At 45.1% G+C, this 16,909-nt stretch overlaps 2 protein-coding genes across 2 annotated transcripts in view; one reads left to right on the top strand and one right to left on the bottom strand.

The window, feature by feature from the left end:
* The first annotated feature begins 1,253 nt into the window (after positions 1–1,253).
* ANKRD40 (ankyrin repeat domain 40) lies at positions 1,254–9,355 on the top strand. The gene is made up of 5 exons (XM_086473429.1): positions 1,254–1,432; positions 4,417–4,565; positions 6,367–6,840; positions 7,718–7,899; positions 9,210–9,355. The coding sequence occupies exons 1-5, from the start codon at positions 1,254–1,256 to the stop codon at positions 9,348–9,350; spliced, it is 1,125 nt and encodes a 374-aa protein (XP_086329555.1). The 3' UTR covers positions 9,351–9,355.
* Positions 9,356–12,763: 3,408 nt separating this feature from the next.
* Positions 12,764–16,909, bottom strand: part of ABCC3 (ATP binding cassette subfamily C member 3) — a 49,305-nt gene continuing 45,159 nt past the window's right edge. The window contains exons 27-31 of the mRNA XM_086473428.1: positions 16,407–16,553; positions 15,311–15,469; positions 14,771–14,937; positions 13,550–13,744; positions 12,764–12,878 (exon numbers count right to left, since the gene is read on the bottom strand). Coding sequence (XP_086329554.1) covers positions 12,770–12,878; positions 13,550–13,744; positions 14,771–14,937; positions 15,311–15,469; positions 16,407–16,553 — 777 coding nt within the window. The 3' untranslated portion in view covers positions 12,764–12,769. The remainder of the gene's footprint in view (positions 12,879–13,549; positions 13,745–14,770; positions 14,938–15,310; positions 15,470–16,406; positions 16,554–16,909) is intronic.

Here is a 16,909-nt window from a genome sequence, read left to right as displayed (position 1 = left end):
CTCCTGACGCTGGGGGAAGAAAAAGTCCCTCCGATCTAACCTAAATCGTACTGTTTGATCTCGGAACCAGTTTCTGCTCATTTTGATGGGTTTTTTTTCCTTTCTAGATGTGACTTTGCACCTCATCTTTACTGAATTTCGCATACCAATTTTAAACTATTTCCCAATTCCTCAGTATAATTTTGAACGTTCTAAGCACACAAAATCAAATTTTTAAGTAAATTCTGTTTCTTTTAAGAGCTTGAAGGCTGTATTTGTACTGATCCATAAAACCGACAGGACTTGCTCAGAATCACCGAGGGCTTCACACGAATGTTCCCCTTCAGAAGCCCGTCCGTGACACCCGTTACGCAGCGCTTTAAGGCACCACCACCTTCTTCCAAGCTTTGCCATTTTCTAATGATTTAACAACCCCTTGGAGCTGTTGGAAGAGCGTAACTGAAATCAGCGCAGCACAACGTGTATGAATTTTCCATCCCGATACCCTACAGTCTGGGTTTTGGGGTGGGATGGGAGCCAGGGGGTTGCTTTAGAAAACGGGCAGAACTGGGCTGTGTTCCACCTTTGTATCGCTCCCACGGCATCGAGAGAGCAGACAGGTACGCCGGAGCCAACTACTGCAGATTTCCCCGGCATGGTTACCCAGCGACTGGGCTAGAAATGGCCGGCTGGCTGGCTGGCTGGAGTTTGAAATTATTATTTTGACTTTTTACAGCTGTGAAATTTTTACCAGCTGTTCTCTTCCCCCCCCCCCCCCCCCCCCCCGTAACTCCGTTGAGGACAAATCCGCAGCGAACCAAACCAGCTTTTCAGAACAAACATTGTGAATGACAGGAATTACCTGTAATCTTTCCAGCTGATTTGCAGGCAGACGTTGGATTTTTTTTTTTTATTTTTTTTTTTTCAGGGATTGATTTTGCTGCGAACGCCCCAAGACGACGAGAATTTCCTCGCCAGAACAAGCGCCTGAGCCCAGAGCCCGCAAGAACACGTAGCGGGGCAGGACACGCTGCGTGTCACCCGCGGTCACACCAAATACCGCCGGGACGGCCCGTTCCCGCCCGTGGCCCGTTCCCGCCCGGGCCCCACCGCCGCCCGCCCGTGAGCCGGAACGCGATGCCCGGGCCGGGGTTGTCCCCGGGAATAGAGTCCCCCGGCGGAGCGCGGCCCGGAGCCCGGTGGGGGGAGCACCGGGCGCCGCTCTGCCGTGGCCCCGGCGGGAGCCGCGCTGTCTCCTGGCGGGGCTGCGGGAGATGAGGGCTCGCCCCGGCTCGGGGGCGGTGGGGGGCTGCGGCGAGATGGCGGCTCCGGCGGCCGAGCGGGAGCGGCAGGAGCGGCTGCGGGAGGCGGCGGCGCTGGGGGACGCGGAGGAGGTGCGGCGGCTGGTGGAGCTGGGGGTGAGCCTCAACTCCCAGAACGACGTCAACGGCTGGTAAGGCTCCCCCCGGGCCGGCGGCGGGAACGGGGGCGTCTCCTCGGGTCTTCCAGAGCCAGCGCTGCCGTGGGCTCCCCCCTCCACGCGAAGCAGGAATCGGTTTGAATTTACAATGAAAATGGAGAGGTCGACCCGCTGCCACGCGCTCCCCGACGTCGCTACCTCTCTTCCAAAGAGGAAAAACGGGGGATGCAGCCGATAGCCGCTGTTGCAAACCCGCCTCCCCTTCCCACCCCCTTTGCTGCTTCTCCGGGTCACTGGGTTGTTACTTCATGTTGCTTTTTTGCCCTTTTTTTTTTTTTTTTTTTTTTTTTTGGAAGGCCGTGCCGGCACTCAAAACCCGAACCTCGGCTTGCCAACACATGTTCATACCTAACGAGAAATATTTGTTTATTAACTCCTAAATAAGGTGTGAAAATTACTTTCCCTTTCAAGCAGGGAGCTCGCAGGCTGTTTCAGTGATACGTACCTAAACGCTTTGGTTTTGACATCTCGTTCAGATACCACCTGACAGTGCTAAAACTGAACTTTTCGATAATAGACACTTGCGGGACTCTAGACATGAACACACACCCATAGAAAATGTTATTTGAAGCAGCATGTACAGGGGAGTGCTCAGGCATTTTTGGAGACAGCCTGTATTGACTGTGCTGTATTGAGCTTGAAGCTGTAGTTAAAAATAGGAAGGCTAAAATTAGGAAAAGAGCTAGACTTTTAAAGATGAAAGCTCAATCAGCAGCTTCGAGATGTGTGAGACACTTGCAACAAGGTTCAAAGTCTGGTGATTAAAATTAGAACTTGTAAAACTTTAAGAGAACATTCATAAGACCTTGAATTATCTTAGTGTGCAAAACAAACAGCTGCTTGTCATCAAAATGTGGTTGTATCTAAAACTGGAATTGATGGAAGAAATCTGTCATAAAATAGAATTATTTTTTAAAAGAATGATCTGGTCATATTTAACTATGGCAATAAGTGGATCTTCGCTGTTAATTGAAGTTTGATTGTAGAATTCAGATTTCTCCAATGGCCTTCTCAGTATCTCTGATGCTCAGCAGTGCTGAGTACTTCACATTTTGATGCATGTTGGGTCCATGAGTAGCTGGTACCTGGTGCGTGAGACCACGTGAAGTGGTCAGGATGGATCCCCAAATGAGGCCAACGCTCTGCAGACTTAGGTCCCTTCTCTACCAAGTACACCCGCAGAGCTGGCACTCGGAGCAAGCACAGCCACACCGTCTGCGCTTCTTCCCACCGCTTTGGCCCAAACTAGTCGATGACTTGGCAGTGCGCCGCTTCTGAAGCCGTGCGGGCTAGTCACACTCACTTCACAAGGAGAGATTTGTGAAAAGTCTGGAAAACCCTGCACAGAAAAGCTAAACCTGCCTTGAGTTTTGTGGAGCTTGTCTCAGATTCTGTGGGATCTTTGGTGTTAGAAATTCAGGAGTACTTTCTGCTGCCAAAATGATTTCCCATTTGAAAATGGCACTTTCTAGCTGAAATGCGCAGCCCAGCCTTGGAGAGAGAATGCGGGATTTGACACTGTTGCTAGCAGTATCACCTCTGAAACACAGACTCTGTAGCACCCTTCCTAGGATAGTCTATGAAGAAAAACATTACGTATATGTACACTTACATTCCTGTCTCTTCAAGTAGATCTAATTCTACATAACCTCTTGCTGGAGTGACTTTACCCACTACCTTTAACTCAGAGATACTTTCTGCCATCAAGATGCATTAATTTTAGTAAGAAGAAATTGTAGAAATGAACCTTTTGAGGGGTTTAACTAATTCAGAACATAGAACAATGAATGTTTTATAAGTTACCTTGTCTTCTCTTGGCTTTACTCGATTTGTGTCCCTCCAAAGACCGGATTCTCTCTTTTCTTCCTTACACACTTCTACACAAGAAAACTTAGAGAGCAGAATTTTGTATACAAAGTTGGGGGTTACTGGTCAAGACACAACTTTGCAGTCTGATGACTGTGTCTCTTTCTTAAAAAGAAAAACACCAAAGTGGAAAGAGTTTTTTGGAGCTGGACTTTCAACTGAAACTTTTTTTCACTTGTAAGTTTATTATCTACCTCTGCTTTATTTAATTTTTAAAAAATAAATAAATAAACTTGGAGAAGGGTTAAGCATGGTTGTTCTTCTGAAGAATTTCCTTCAGCCGGAGCTAGAGAATTAAAATACAAAAGCTAGAGAAAGATCAAACATCGCTAGAACCTGGGAGAGGGAAGAGTGGTGAGACTGTACAGCGAGTGATAGTGCGTGAGTCTAAGTCCCTAATACGAAGCACTAAATAAGCTCAGTATCTTTTAGGATGTTTCTTTACAATGTCTCTCTAGGTCAGCAACTGCAAATAATAATTTTTAAGAAAGAGAAAAGTGGTTAGTTCTGTGCGTCAGTTACAGATTGCGGAAAACTAGCTGTCTGCAGATCAGAGCTTGGGGCTTGGCCGGTGCAGTGAATAGCAACTGGGCAAAGAACTGTGCTTAGAAACTGCTTACAATACTTTAAACTTCAAAAAAGTGCAAGGCTTTGTGCTGAGAGCATTAAGTGAAGAGTAACGATGGCATCCTGGGGAAGGTAGCCCTATTAGCTTACATAAAATATTTGTGTGTGTAAGGACAACTTATTCTTTCAAAGATTAAAATAGCATACATAAACCTTCTTTTTATACTTATTTTCCCAGAAAAGTTAATAGCCTAATAAGTGACAAATTGAAAAGATCTTGCGCTTTAAAAATACTACTATGGTAACTTGATATCAAGACCATTAGAGCAAGGGAAAACTACATCAGCAGGTGTCACTGCAGCCTCCGAAACCAGTGTAAATTTCCGAGGAAGACTGCAATTAAACCCTTTTTTTAATGTTAGCCGTGCATTAGGTCTTGTTCTTCTCAGAGGCAGCAAGAATGGGTGGAAATGAATCTGCTGTAATTTGGGATTTCAAACAGTGTTAACATTTTCCACGTGCAGGACTTGTTTGCACTGGGCTTGTAAACGGAACCATGCTCCAGTGGTGGCTTACCTGCTGCACGCGGGAGCTGACAAGGAGATCCTGACGAAGAAAGGAGAAAGGCCGGCCCAGTTAACGTCACAGAGAGAGATACGGAAGATGTTGGGAGGTAAATCTATGAGCTGTGGCCATCAAAGACAGTAAAAGGCTGTTGAGAGCGTCTATGTTCCAATCTCTAGTTTGCATGTGAAGATACTGTGTGCTTGGGTTTTAGCAGCAACCGTGACTTGATTTCTAGAGTGTTTGCTTGGTAAGAGATCAAAGTGCAAGGAAGAGGATTACCAACACATTCCATCTCCAGCTAGCCAAACTTTCTGAACACTGAAAAATTAGAAAAACTGTATTTTGAAAAATGCCGTGATTAAACCAGTGACCGATAGAGGCAGGTTCCTATTCTCAAAAAGGCAACAGGAGAAAATCTCCCAAGTTCGGATGGAGCCCTTATATGAGCAGCACCTAATTTTCCCGACGTTGTACGGAGCTCAGACACTGTGCTGAATAAAGGGGAAGTTAGCAGCCCGGAGAAACAGCTCATTAAAGGATGCCAGTAGAGCATTTTTATCGTATTTTGTAACTGTTGGAGCGGAGTAGGCTTTGCTGCTAGAGGTGATAAATAATTTGAAATGTGGTCGATTAACAACCTCTTTCCTCCCCTTTGTATTCCCTTGTCTGCTTCTGTTTTCATTATTGTCTCCCAGCTGTTGAGTTGGTAACGTTTCAGCTCTCCCAGTACTGCATGTTCTTTTCCCTTTATCCCTGCCTTAATATCGAACAACATACTACCCTTTGTTTTTCATTGCCTTATGCATTATGAAGATGATAGCATTATACCACCAGAGACCACATTACAACGGGCTGCCTACGGATTAAACCAAACTAGACCTATTGGAGTGTTTCAAAGGAAATAGCACCCCCAGAATTACTAGAATCAGACGCTGCTTTTGTGTGTACTGTATTGCAACACCTGAGCACCGTTCTGTTTACTGTAGAAAAAAGGTGTAGTGCTTCTGGATTCATTTTTGTAACCTGTGATGCTTTTAACCCTCTAATTCTTCCCCCTAAAAAAAAAAAAAAGTGGGGAAAAAAAAAGGAGAAAAAAAAAAAGGGAGGAAGGGAAAGGGAGGAAGGAAAAGGGAGGAGGGGAAAGGGAGGAAGGGAAAGGGAGGAAGGGAAAGGGAGGAAGGGAAAGGGAGGAAGGGAAAGGGAGGAAGGGAAAGGGAGGAAGGGAAAGGGAGGAAGGGAAAGGGAGGAGGGGAAAGGGAGGAGGGGAAAGGGAGGAAGGGAAAGGAGGAAGGGAAAGGAGGAAGGGAAGGGAGGAAGGGAAGGGAGGAAGGGAAGGGAGGAAGGGAAGGGAGGAAGGGAAGGGAGGAAGGGAAAGGGAGGAAGGGAAAGGGAGGAAGGGAAAGGGAGGAAGGGAAAGGGAGGAAGGGAAAGGGAGGAGGGGAAAGGGAGGAGGGGAAAGGGAGGAGGGGAAAGGGAGGAAGGGAAAGGGAGGAAGGGAAAGGGAGGAGGGGAAAGGGAGGAAGGGAAAGGAGGAAGGGAAGGGAGGAAGGGAAAGGGAGGAAGGGAAAGGGAGGAAGGGAAAGGGAGGAGGGGAAAGGGAGGAGGGGAAAGGGAGGAAGGGAAAGGGAGGAGGAGAAAGGGAGGAGGAGAAAGGGAGGAAGGGAAAGGGAGGAAGGGAAAGGGAGGAAGGGAAAGGGAGGAAGGGAAAGGGAGGAAGGGAAAGGGAGGAGGGGAAAGGGAGGAAGGGAAAGGGAGGAGGAGAAAGGGAGGAAGGGAAAGGGAGGAGGGGAAAGGGAGGAAGGGAAAGGGAGGAAAAAAAAAAAAAGAAACCCCACAGTGCAATAGCGATACTTCTTTTTTTCCCCCTTAAATCAGTCTTGGAGAATGTTGTTTTGTTTGTTTTACAGTGGAAGATGACGAACTCCCAGCCTTAAAGAAAGATTCAGATCTGCCAATCATCCCTAATTACCTGGCTAACCCACCTTTCCCTTACGTTTATAACACCATGAGCGACGCCATTCCAGATCCCTCCGTCAACGGGAACATCTCACACTTGGACCCGCGAGACACCGACGCTCCTTCCTCACCCGGCGTGGGGCCTCGCGCGCGCGCGCCCTTACCGCCCGGCGGTGCTGCTCCCCGGGCGGCCGATACGGGAGGCGTCCCGCCGCTGCCCAGAGGGTGTGCTGCGCCCCCGCGCCCCAGACCCGCCCTTCAGAGAGGTCCGGTTTACCAGGGATCTGTGTCGTGGAGCAGAAGTGCCCCTTCGCCAGCTGGACCCCAGCAGGCCGTACCTCAGCAAGAGAACGGCTCCTGCGTGGGGCCTGTGCCAGCGTTTCAGCCGGTTTTCTTCACAGGAGCTTTTCCCCTTAATATGCAAGGTAACAGTAAAAGTCTCTTCTCGTCTTGTCTTAGAACTTCTGTCACCTTGGACAGTGAAAACAAACTGATCAGGGTTACACGTGTTCACAGCACTTCCAGAGATTTCCAGGTTCCCATGCTTAGGCATCCAGGAAACATTTGAAGGGAATTAGAGAGGCATATATCCTGTTTCTGCTGGAAGTGTTGTTAAAATATTGATGAAAACATTTGCTATTTGTCTCAAAGGCTGTACAAGCAAGGCTGTACACACCAGGGTAATCTAATTCTTTAAATAGCATACTCCAAGCTTCAGCTAAAGAACGTGAGTACAGCCAGTGAGCTCACAACCTGCCTCACACTGCAGCCCTGAGTCTTGAGGGGAACTCTTGGGCGATCTGCCATTTCGGCGGGTAAGTTTTGCCCATCCAAAGAAGGAAATCTGGAATTTCAGTTTCAGTCCAGAATTTCATTCTTGAAATAAAAGGTGTTCTGATGCCATGAGGAGTTAACTGATGACCAAATGAGCAATGAGGAGTTAACTGATGACCAAAAGAATCAAAAAAACCCAATAAAAACAAGCTTGGATTGTTCAGGAAATGGAGAGCCTGCTTTTAAGTTAGCTTAAATCCAGTGAGTGTTCGCATAAAGGTTCATAACATGCACACACACACACACACACACACACTGTATTAGATTTGTAATGATTTTTTCACATAGGCTGATGAAAGTCAATCTAAAGAAAATAGTGGTCACACAAGTCCAGTTGTTTGCTTTCTGAGGATTCTTGTTACAAATGATACAAACAAGGTTAACAGAAGTATTTGGAAGTTAGTATAGAGATATCTTTTCCAATTCCTTTATACAGCTGCCTGTTAACGTACCTTTTTTTCCTAATAGAACTGGTGCTTAAAGTTAGGATACAAAACCCAAATCTTAGAGAAAATGACTTCATTGAAATTGAACTGGACAGACAAGAACTGACCTACAAGGAACTGCTCCGAGTGAGCTGCCATGAGCTGGGTGTTAACCCTGAGCACGTACAGAAGATCAGAAAATTACCAAATACAATGTTAAGAAAGGTAAGAACTCTCAATTTTGAAGTGCAGGAACTAACTTATAAAAAAGATTTTTAGGTTACCGTTAAAAAGGAGTAATTTGTTGCTTACCTGCATAGGCCCATGTTGAAAAACAAAACAAAACACCCCCCAAAAAAACCTCCCTTCAACTTCCAGCACTCAGCAGTTGTGTTTTTCAGTAAAAAGGTTCTCAAGTTCCTTGATCGTTTCCTTGCGTAAACATTCGGTGTCGAGCCAATTAATATCTGATTTCTCGGCTGCATTCTTAAACTCAGTGCAATCCCACACCACTGTGACCCGTCGTCAGCACTTAAAAGCCCTGCAGGACTCAAGCTGAGTTTTGCGAGCTCAGTAAGGACTGTACACAGGCCTGTCAAAACCCAGGAAGGTGTTTCCCAGTTACTCTGAGCGCAGGTCTCCGGTGTAACCGTCCTGTCACTTCGGTGACGTTCACCTGTGCAGCGAACAGAAAACGGAGCTGCTGACCTGCCGCCCCGATTCACCGCTGACCTTTCTTTCACTCTCAGATCCCTCTAGGGCATTGTTGCCGTCAGCCGTGGAGCTCATCTGATTAGGACTAGATTAATAGACTTCACTGTGCTGCATCTTCACTGATGACTTATTCTTTGTTGGTCAAGAAGTGGGGGGGGAAAAAAAACCCCCGACATAAGCAATCGTGTCACTTGCCAACTTAGGTCGTTGTTGAAAGAACTGTTTTATTTCCAGCTCTCGTTACTTGAGGCTCTCGGGGTGGGACTGCAGGACATTTATTGTGCCTTGAGGTGACACAAAACTTAATTCTGTTTAATGCTGTTCAGCAGCAGGGTGCTGCTGCGGAGGGGATCGGAGCTCGAGCCTGCGCTGTGGGAGGGCGCCTTCCATGGCTCCCTACGCCCCCGCCTCAGCCAGCTCCTCGGCGGTGCTGGTGGGTCGCTCCAGCGGAAGGTGCATGCAGGGCCTTCGGGGGTAGATGCAAGAATCAAATCCTGAGCTTCTAAGAATGGCCAGGGAGGGGGGAAGGAAGAGTTGGGGGTGGCGTGCAGCAGATCTTTTCAAGTGTAATTCCCCTAATGACTCGCACTCCCCACCCCTGTTGCATTCCTTCTAAAAATAGACTTAAGTGAGTAGCTGAGTAGGATCCCAGAATAAATATAAGATGCAACAGGATGTCTGCTTTGCAGTTTACCGTAAAGAATTGTCATATTTATGGATAAACACATACTTTGTGTTAGTATGAGCCTATTATTTTAACTTACCTCTGCAAAACTGAACAGATGGTTTATCACCTAACAACTTATTGTATTTATTTAAAGGACAAAGATGTTGCAAGGCTACAGGATTTCCAAGAACTGGAGCTTGTTCTAACAGTAAGCGACAAAAACTTACTTTTCAGAGTCCCAACACTTTCTGAACGGAGTGGTTATAACAAGAAGGCATCAGAACTTACATATTAATTGTTTAAAGAATAAACTAAAAGATTTGTATCTCATTTTAAAAGTACATTTAAAATACAGTATCTATAAGGGCTAATGATGTGAAAAAAATAATCTATATTTTGTTAACCCTGAAATAAACTAAAGTTGTTATGCGCAGTGACAGCCTCTAGTTAATCTAAGAGTAATGAGTCTGATATGAAAGTAGCTTAATGCAAAGGCAGTATTGGTAGAACTATCTGTTAATGCAACACTTTTCCTTACAAAAAGATAATCTTGAAATACTGCAGAGTTAGCAGCTCTCAGGGAAAGGCTTACCTTAAACTGTTGTAATAATTTGTTTGCTATAGAATAGCAGGGGTACTCAAGCTAAAGAACCTGCCATGAAACCCACTGGATATTTGTACCGAGTCCGTTACCATCAACGGTCACTTTTTAGGTCGCGTGTTCTGAGTCATGTCTGATGCAGAAGGAAAAAACAAGACGGGTTTAAATCTGTGGAAGAAGCACAAAACGATGTCTAGTTTAAATACTACCAAGTGACTTAATACCTGTGATTTCTTAATCCCTGTTTACACTTTTCCCTATTTCTCAGGTTGAAAACAAAAAGTGATAGTAATTATCCAAATCATAAATATGCTGTCAACCAAAATCCCTTTTATTGTTGTCTGTCAATATATAGTATCGGCATGTGCAATTTAAAATACTATTTTTGTTACTGTATTGAAAACGCATTTCTCCAATGCTGCTTTAAATTTCCCCTTTTAAAAGCACAAAAATTGTAATTTTATTTCCCTTTTACCTCTACATTCCTGAGAAAGATTGCATCTTGAAACTTTAAAAGTTGCCTGTGTAAACGGAAACTAGTGAAATGCCCAGGGTTTTCTGGGCTGATATTAAATCTTGATGTTCCTATGCAATGTATTTTCTTTTGTTTTTCCCCAATGACTTGTGTTTACCCACATTGTTTACTGACAAAAAATTTTTAAATCATCACTTTTGCTGTTCCTTAAAATTCAGAATTAGACTACTTTGCTGTGAAATTCTGGAATATGTAAATTGAAGAGTATTTAAGAGCTGGATTTATCTCATTTTTTAGGATTTTACTATTCACTCAGTAATTTGCATTTGAGGAAGAGTTCTACTCTGGTAGCCGAACTGTAAAAGTACGTGCTATGGGTGTGATGACTGAACTAAAGTACGAGATGTAACAGGCAAACAGAACATGCCAAACTGGACTGAATTTCTGAATTTCCCTGTTTTTTCGTCTTCGCCCTCCCTTCCCCCCGGTTTCTTTGGAAGCTACAGCAGCCAAAGGCTTTTTATCGGCTTCTTGTCCCAGAACCTACAGCCCAGGTCAGCAGTACAACGTACGGGGCCCTGTAAGTGGGATTCCCAGCCGTAGCGGGCTGAGCAGGGAGCCACCCAGACTAGCTGGAGGAAACGCCGAGGCGAGAACGGCCTCTGAAGCTCTTAGTGCTCCAGGCTGCCTCTGGCTGGAGCGGGGAATCCACCACAGCCTGGGCTCCTTCCTCGGCGGCTGGGGCAGGTGAAGGAGTTTGTTCTTCCCCCGCAGTCAGAGCAGTTGGCAGCTAATACGACAGTACCCAAATTTACCCGTGCTCTCTCTTTCTCATCCAGTGATAGTACTTTGTGCAAAGGGAAGCAGCTGCAGCAGGAGTGACTTGAGCACACGAGAGGGAGCCCTCTCCCAGTCTGCCTTGTAGTCGGATGTCCAGTGTTCACCTGGAAGCACAGATCCATGGGAACACCCCAATTTCCCGTTTGCCAGTTAACTAGGCTGAAGCTCAGTCTCCCGAGGCTCATAGCAGAACGTTTTGTCACCGCAAAATAGCCTCTGCTGAAAAGCGCTGGAGGTCAGACGTGGTGTGAGGCAGCGGCAGTACCTGTTTGTTACGCGAAATTGCTGGTGGTGCGTTAACTGCTGTATAATGGGGTAATAAAGTGGTTGTTCCTGGCACCGCACTTTGTCTGTGGCTTTCTGCCTGGCCCACAGAGCGGAGAGGGCTCAGGCCTCGGCTGTCTCAGCGGCAGCTCAGTCCATGAAGGTGCCAGGCTCAGCCTGTCAGATCGGCTGGAGCAGAGCTCAGCTGTTGGGCTGGTGACCCCGTGGTTACACCCTTCTCTCGCACAGCTGCTGATCCCTGTCTATGCATACACCAAGGAATATTTTTATACCTTATGCAGTTTATACAGAGGAGTTACTGTTAACGCTCCTGACGGTCTGATCAGTGTCTCGTTGCTGCGTGCGGTAAATAATTCCTTACTTCGTGCTCTGCTACATGAAATGTTGATGTCAAATGAATGCTTGGCTGCGGATTCCTGTTTCTATTTAAGAAGTATTATTTGTAAGAATTAATAAATGATTATTTTTGTCTTCTCAAAGTTTTTCTGGACTTTACTTACGGAAAAACATAGGACCCTTTTTTTGCCTTTGGGTAGGTTTCTAGAGCGCTTGGTGGAAGAAGTGAACAACTAAAGCAAAAGGCGTTCTATCAGATTCTAGCAGCAAATGTTGGTTAAACACAGTACTGCTTTTAGCTGAGGAGGCTTGGTTATCAATAATAAGGTAGATATTTATTTCTGCAAAACAAATCACACATTATTCCAGGTGATTAAGTGTTGAATGAGATAAATTATATACACATCTGCTCAGCGTGCGTGTTCAGCTTAAGTGGAGACTTACTTATGGTGACTTCAAACGTAAGAGACATAGCAAAATTATAATACTTCTGTGCCAATCGTGCCCCTGCAGGCTTGTGTGGAATCTGCTAAATTGGTAGAAATTGTGTAGTTAATGATTTATATTAAGCCATCTGTAGGTTTAGTCTTAAATACACATTAATCGTAATTCTTACGCTGAAGAGGAATTTTCTAATGCTAAAGTTGCCCTGGGCAGGGCTACCAAAGGCCCCGGGAGAGCTCACAGCCGCAGCATTCAGTTCCCTTGACTGGGGGAGATACTGAAAGGAACAGGTCGGAACTGCTCAGAGGTTACACGTTATTTTACTTTTTCAGCCAAGTCACTGCTTAACTGGGCCTGCCTTTCCACTTTGAAACCAATGACTCCTTATGCAGAAAACACACAAAACAGGTGTATTTTGTACCATTAATATAATTTACTAATTATAAACCTGAATACAGTACATATTGCCGTGATACATACGTGTTCTTGGCAGAATGTTTGGCATTGTTTTGGAAAAAAGCATATAATAAAATACTTTATGTATATAGAAAATATTAAAAAATATAAAATTCACTTTCTGATCCTTATAATTGTAAAATACTTTGTTCACATATCACAGGTTTAGTCTACTACAAAAACTGTTTTGTAAATTACAGTACATTCACAAGTCACTTCTATGGCAAGTCAGTAATATTAAAAAAAATCCAAACCAGAAACCCAAGGAGTCCTCTCGTCATGCTAGCCCGGCATCTTTGGCCATGCTGTAGAAAATACCCTTTGATGCAATCAGGTTTGCAGGTGTATCGAATTCAGCTATAGTTCCGTTGTCTAGGACAAGAACCCTGTGCAAAACAAAAGGTGGTGGGAAGGTACGTCAGAGAATCCCTCACAAGACACGCGATATCCCTTTTCATCACAAAGCAAACTGCTCTAATCTTTGCCTTGCCTTTGTTTCGCTCAATTATTTTCACACGTTGAAACACAACAGATTGATAAACATTCTCTCTGAGCTGCTGTTTGATTAAAAATGGTACAGAACAGTCACTATCTCCCAGGGGTAATAAGGGGAAAAAAAAAAAAAAAACCCACAGAAGTGTCATACTGGTAGTTCTGAAACTGAAATTATAGCACTGGAAAGCCAAGGAGATAAAAGCTCACGAAGTATAGTAGTATATTTTAAAGCAGTGTATTTGAAAGTAATTCATGTGACATGATGTCAGTGAAAAAATTACAGCAGCTGGTAGTTAAAAAAGGATCCATAAGCTCGCTGACGGTGCCATTAAGGCAACTGGGGAGTCTATCTTGTGCAGCTCCCGTTAGTGAATATAGAACTGCCAACAGAAGCAGAGTCAGGTCTGGATATTCTAGGGTTATATAGCTTAACCACCATTGCTTACATGCTACCTGACCAGAGCATCACTGGGAGTCCAGAGACAAACCAGACCCTTTTAAGTGCTGCTTCACCCACCCGCTAACCCAGTGAACCCGCCCAGCGCCACGAAGAGATTTTTACCTGGTGTAATCCATGATTGTGTTCAGCCTGTGCGCTATTGTCAGCACCGTGCAGTCTTCAAACTGGGTCCTGATGGTCATCTGGATAAGATCGTCCGTCTCGAGATCGATCGCTGCTGTCGCTTCATCGAGGATCAAGATCCTTGTCTTGCGCAGCAGTGCTCTTGCCAGGCAGACCAGCTGTCTTTGGCCGACGCTGCAAGCAGAGACAGGGCTTTCACACACGAGGCCCCGCTGCCCTGAGCTCTCCGCTGCTCAGAATCACTTGTGCTAGAGCAGACTGCTCACTGGGTAAAGTTACCGGGCAAAAAAAAAATGACAGTCTTTAGCAGAGAGCCTGGTCTGTCAGCCCTAGAGCGGGTACAGGCACGCTGCAGCGTTACTCAGCTCGTTCTGGCGTACGTGTGCACCTACTGCCTGACCCAGCACTGACAGAGCCACCAAATGCCCCTTTCTACCACTGTGACAAAAGCCAGGGACACTGCTGGTTACGACGCTTCTGCCCGAGCTTTCAGAAACACACACAGTTGTAACATCGCTGAGCATATGCAAACTTAAAAAAAAAAAAAAAAAAAGATTTAAAAAACAACAACAAAAAGTATTCTGAGGCTTTCTACCGTTAAAAAAACCTAAAAATATCCGGGCAGCCCACAGTTCCTCCCCTGCCACAAACACAGCCCAGCCCCAGCCCCCGCCCAAGTGTCTCTGTGGGGTGAGGAAGGAGCTGAGCATTCATGACAGACATAACCTGGTTACACCACGGGCTCAGAGGCCAGCAGAGCGTATCAAAGCATGACATTTCATCATCCCCATCCAGGTCTTCATGGGTCTTCCAAATAATAAGCATGGCTGAAGTGTCAGTTTAGGCAGAGAGCTCTTCTTCAGCACAGCAGTTAACATTTGTTATCATGGTACTTCCCTTCCTACCAAGCCACGTTTAAGGGACTGCCTATTCCTAACACCCTGTCATCCTGAGACTTCTTTCTTTACCGATAAAGGATTTTGGTTCGGGAGCAATCCTTCCCAGCAGCAAAGAAGAAGTGGATCATGCATGGCAGAGGCAGAACAGCAGGCAAATGTTTGAGCTTTAGTGGTTTTCTTGAAACAGGAATAGGTGGCTAAATCATCTCAGACACAACAGTGTAAACCTGTGCTCAAGCGTTACGCACTGTTACAGCCAAAGAAAAGCTCAGCGTATGTTTCTAGTCCAAGCATTCCTCACCTCAGATTTTCTCCACCTTCTGAGCATTCATAGTCCAACATGGATGGCTGACTGCTGACAAACCTCTTCAAATGAGACAGTTCAAGAGCTTTCCATATTTCTTCATCTGAATACTTATTAAATGGATCCAGGTTCATCCTCAATGTTCCAGAAAAGAGAACAGGATCCTGGATATAAACCCAAACTTTCATTAGGCAAGTGCTTCAGCTGTTTTAAGTACAGATACCATGAGTTACTGCTTTGAGTTCTCCATTGCATTGCAGGTAGGCCACCTCCCAATCCCATCCACTCTGAAAATACATTAGGTTATACACACTTAAAACTCAAGTTCAACTGTAAAGATGGTTTATCCTAAGTCCTGTTTTATCACCTGGCATCAGCTTATAAGGTGGCAGGACAGGACCACTTATAAACAGTTTTTTTTTTTCTGAAACAATTTTCTGAGTGTAACAAAGCATTTTCCTCTGTGGATAAACCATTATTTACGGTTTGCTAAGTTGTTAGAGAGCCTTCCTTTATTTTGATACACAGAAACAGTACCTGAGGAATAATTGTTAGCCTCGACCGAAGGTCATGGAGACCAATCTCTGAAATTTTCACACCATCAATTTTAATCTCCCCTTTTACAGCTTCCAGGATCCTGAAGAGACAGAGCGTCATGGAGGACTTTCCTGCTCCGGTTCTGCCAACAATTCCAATCTACAACAAATTGCAAGTTTAACAATAAAGCCTATAGTTAAAACCAAAACAAAATTCAAGAAAAAAAAAAAACCCGCAAACAAACCTCTAAGATTCTTCTAAGAGGTCTGACACAAGACCTGAATCTGAGAACGAATGTAACCATCTTTCCCTAGGAACGCTGTGTCATACGTCGCAATGTGTATCTCGCCATTCCCATGTGATATGGCACATGGATATGTTCACAGGCCTACGGCCATCCTACGTAACTGTGGGTGATTAGCTGAAGTACCCATGTTAGGAGTCAAATCACTCGAGGACAAGAAACCAACGCTTTTCAGAGGGCAATTCAGACTTTAAGCATGTGTATCTCCATTCCAGAAGGCAGTCGTCATCCTGTCTGCTTAGTGCAACAGTAATTCTCTTTTAATAACAGCCTGTTAAGCGGAGGACTTTCTCACACTAATTGTTCTGTCACCACCATGCAAAACCCAGAACTTTCAATTGAAGCACAAAGAAACAAATCTCCTAAAACAAAGACAATTTCCTGGTTAAGGAAGCAAAGAATGTCACTTCCTTCCATGCCAAAAATTGCACAGGGAAAGCCAGAGAGCGGAAAAAGTTGGAATTCCTTCTCCCATCTGCGCTGCTTCAAAAAAGCGATCTTGTAACTGAATTTTTGTCACTTGCACTGGTGCTTCCTACATGGCATATGGCAGCCTGTTGCCAATCTAACTTGGAAAGCCCAGAAAGCCCCATGCAAATGGTCCTACTGCTTCCAGCCTGGAGAATGCTGGCACGCCAACAGCATGGGTGTCACCGCCAGCTCCTGCAATGCCAGCTTGAGGAGGTCTCCACCGCTGGGGCAAGTGTGCTTGTAGACCCTGTCCTCTACTCCATGGTTGTCACTGGAGGCCCAGAGCTAAGTTCCAGCAAAGACATACAGCTGGTAACTCACCTTTTCTCCACCATGCACTTGGAGGTTTAGACCCTTCAGCACTAGGTCCAGGCCCTTCCTGTACCTCACTGAGTAGTTCACAAACTCCAGCTCTCCCTTGGACGGCCAATCTTCTGGGGGACTCTTGCCCTCAATGATCCAGGGAGCCTAAGGAAAACAGAAGTCAGAAATGCCTCATAGAGGTTTAAGAAAGAATAATTCAAACTCAGATACATTAACATTTGTGGGTTACTACGAAATATATATCTGATAAACCACATCTCTGCTATCAAATAAATCTATAATAATGGAGGAAAAACCATGAGTTCCTAAGTATCCACCCATTTTGGTCTTTGTTGTGATGTTTACAGGGGAAAAAAAGTCTGAGCATATAAGGCCAGATCCCCAGTGGATATAAATTAACATTTTTTCCATTAACTTTAATACAACACTGCCCGTTTCACGCCAGCTCAAGCTCTGCATGTATCACGCATCTTGTTTAGCTTCCTTTTAGCTTCCAGATT

This window comes from Leptosomus discolor, chromosome 15 (genome assembly GCF_034619465.1).
Source record: "Leptosomus discolor isolate bLepDis1 chromosome 15, bLepDis1.hap2, whole genome shotgun sequence".
In the NCBI taxonomy this organism is placed as follows: Eukaryota; Metazoa; Chordata; class Aves; order Leptosomiformes; family Leptosomidae; genus Leptosomus; species Leptosomus discolor.
The sequence above is the reverse complement of the archived record's forward strand: the minus strand, read 5'-3'. Positions and strand labels throughout refer to the sequence as shown.